At 36.8% G+C, this 2,520-nt stretch overlaps 1 protein-coding gene across 1 annotated transcript; it reads right to left on the bottom strand.

Annotated features, from left to right (window-relative positions):
• Positions 1-443: 443 nt before the first annotated feature.
• Positions 444-2,290, bottom strand: LOC116141201 (UDP-glycosyltransferase 83A1-like). Its single transcript, XM_031426728.1, has 2 exons — positions 1,749-2,290; positions 444-1,668 (listed from the first exon to the last, which is right to left on the bottom strand). Exons 1-2 carry the CDS (start codon positions 2,218-2,220, stop codon positions 782-784), a joined length of 1,359 nt encoding a protein of 452 aa, XP_031282588.1. The 5' UTR covers positions 2,221-2,290; the 3' UTR covers positions 444-781.
• Between the last annotated feature and the right edge of the window lie 230 nt (positions 2,291-2,520).

Raw genomic sequence — 2,520 nt, 5'->3', positions numbered from 1 at the left:
AGGAATCCTCCCTTTAATTATGCATTTTCTCTCTTCCAAAATTTCCAACAAGACAAGACAAATAATAATAAAGACAACTGCATGTTTTTAACATAATAAAAGAAAAAAGCACACTTAAAATTCAACTTACTGCACATGTACTAAAAAATCCAGTCTCCAGCTACTCAATTTCTTCCTTTAACTAATTATCAACAATTACATTTCATCTCAACCTAGATAAAAACAAACATTTCCAAGCATTTGACAAAACAAAGCTTACCCAAAACTTAATTCAGCCGACAACATGCAAATGGTATTTGACAAATAAAACAATGTCACTCAAATCACCATTCAAACAGTGATCCAGCCGAGAGCATGCAGGGTCATTTATCTCACTTAAAACAAAAAACCAAAACACATTGAAGTTCAGCCGAAAGCATAGGAAAAACCAATTTAAACCGAACTTCACTATTTTCTCAAACTTTCATCAAGATATTTAAAATAAAATCACAAGTTAACACGCAAACATGGATTTAAGCTTTTGGAAGAAGATTTGGTTTAATCCACCCACCATTCAGCTCAACCAAACTTCCAGCAAGCTTCAAACATTTTTTTCTCCTCTGATCCCGAGCCTAGTAAATTTTACATAATAGATATCGACTAGTAAATTTTATTGAACAACCCACAAAAATGGCAGGCCTTAGGATTGGAAAATCTCAAATCACAAATGCAGCTAACCAATTTGATTGAATACATATGTGATATAGAGTTATTGGAAATACATATATATGGTTTGTCATGATTAATCAGACTTCATCTCATCAATAAATCTTTTAAAATTTTGAAATGAAGATCCACCTTCAACAAGACTCCTTCCAGCCATTTCCTTCAGCTTCAATGAATTCGCTTTGATACCTTCATCACTCAGCAATTTTTTCACCTTTCTTTGTATTTCATGCCTTGTCAGAATCCCATTTTCATCCAGGGTTAAATCTAAACCAATCTTCCAAGCTTCACAAATATAATTTCTATTTTGATATTGATCCGCAAAGTAAGGCCAACACAGAAATGGTACTCCCATGCTTAATCCTTCCATAGTTGAATTCCATCCGCAATGACTTAAGAAACAAGCAACTGAAGAATGAGCCAAGACCTTTTCTTGTGCTGCCCATTCAACGATCTTTCCCCGGCGGCCGATTCTCTCTTTAAAACCATCTGGGAATCCGACATGTGATTCATCCACAAGGTCTGATCGAACAACCAACAAAAATGGCAGGCCTGAGGATTCAAGACCGAGCGCCAATTCCTCAAATTGTTGCTGATTTAAGGTGGTTGTGCTGCCCAATGCAACATAAATGACTGAACCTATTGCTTGTTTGTCTAGCCACCTTAAGCAGGAAGAGTCCTCTGGAATTAAGCTTCCAGTTGAATTTCCTGAATGATTTCTTGCAAGCAATGGGCCAATGGGGAAGATTTTCGGAACCAAATCACAGTTCGATGAGTCAAGTTCATAGACTGAATTGGAAAGAACCCAGTTGGAAATTCTAACAGTTTCGTCAACACCAGTAAATAATTCTAATAACAGCTTTTCTATACCTGGTACACCAGGACAGCGCCAGGGATATTCGTTACTTTTCCAGGGAAGCGTTTCTTCTGATGGAGAGATCAACTCATTATTCATTAAATTTCCTGCATCAAATTCAATTAATTATAATTACAAAATACAAAACTAACATACAGGCATCAAATTCAATTAATTACATACTTACCATTAGAATCAGTAAGCTTTGTAAAATGAAAGGCAAAGGCCAAAGTGGGTGGTCCGTAAGGAACAAAAGCAGCTCCCGGAATTCCCATCTTGCGGGCAACTTTCAGAGCCCATCCGAGACAAATATCAGCAATAACACAAGTGATCGGCTCACAGGCGCCATCTGATTGGTTCATCTTCTCAATCAACTCCTTTAAATGACCTGGCATAACTCTAAACACACTCTCATTCATCTCAATTGCATCGTTCCGATCATCGCCTTCAAGTCCATCCGGAATCGAAACAAACTTCATCAAGCTCCCCTCCTCAGCTTTCTCCGGCCCTGAAGCCAAGATTTTCGCCTCCATAAATTCCGTGTTAACAAACGTGATCTTGATTCCGTGTTCAGAAATCTTTGTAGCCAATTTCAAAAGAGGTGCAACATGGCCCTGTGCTGGATATGGAATAAGCAGAAAATGAGGTTGACTCCCCATTACAAAGAGCTTTTCTTTTAAACTATAATCGCAACTTATATATATAATATCAGTTCCTTATATTCTGATCTGTTCATCAGAACTCAAGTCTTTGTGATGAAGTAATATATTGACATTTACGGATACCTAAAAGCTGGTAAGATTGACCATTAGCACTAGAATTAGTCTATGCTTTTGACTTTTCCATTACATATTTCTTGACGTTTTCGAAACATTTTTGTCCATTCTCTTGAATTAAAACAAACTTTAGCGGTCAAACTAAAAAAACTCATAGTGGATGAAATTAGAGGGTATTTTTTT

Source organism: Pistacia vera, unplaced genomic scaffold (assembly GCF_008641045.1).
Source record: "Pistacia vera cultivar Batoury unplaced genomic scaffold, PisVer_v2 Contig395, whole genome shotgun sequence".
NCBI classification, from domain to species: domain Eukaryota; kingdom Viridiplantae; phylum Streptophyta; class Magnoliopsida; order Sapindales; family Anacardiaceae; genus Pistacia; species Pistacia vera.
The sequence above is the reverse complement of the archived record's forward strand: the minus strand, read 5'-3'. Positions and strand labels throughout refer to the sequence as shown.

What these genes read in the sequence shown, in the direction of transcription:
- LOC116141201 (XM_031426728.1), bottom strand. Translation starts at nt 2,220, where the DNA reads ATGGGGAGTCAACCTCATTTTCTGCTTATTCCATATCCAGCACAGGGC. An exon ending in AAAGCTTACTGATTCTAATG is followed by an intron (nt 1,669 to 1,748) that starts GTAAGTATGTAA and finishes AATTTGATGCAG; the next exon opens with GAAATTTAATGAATAATGAG.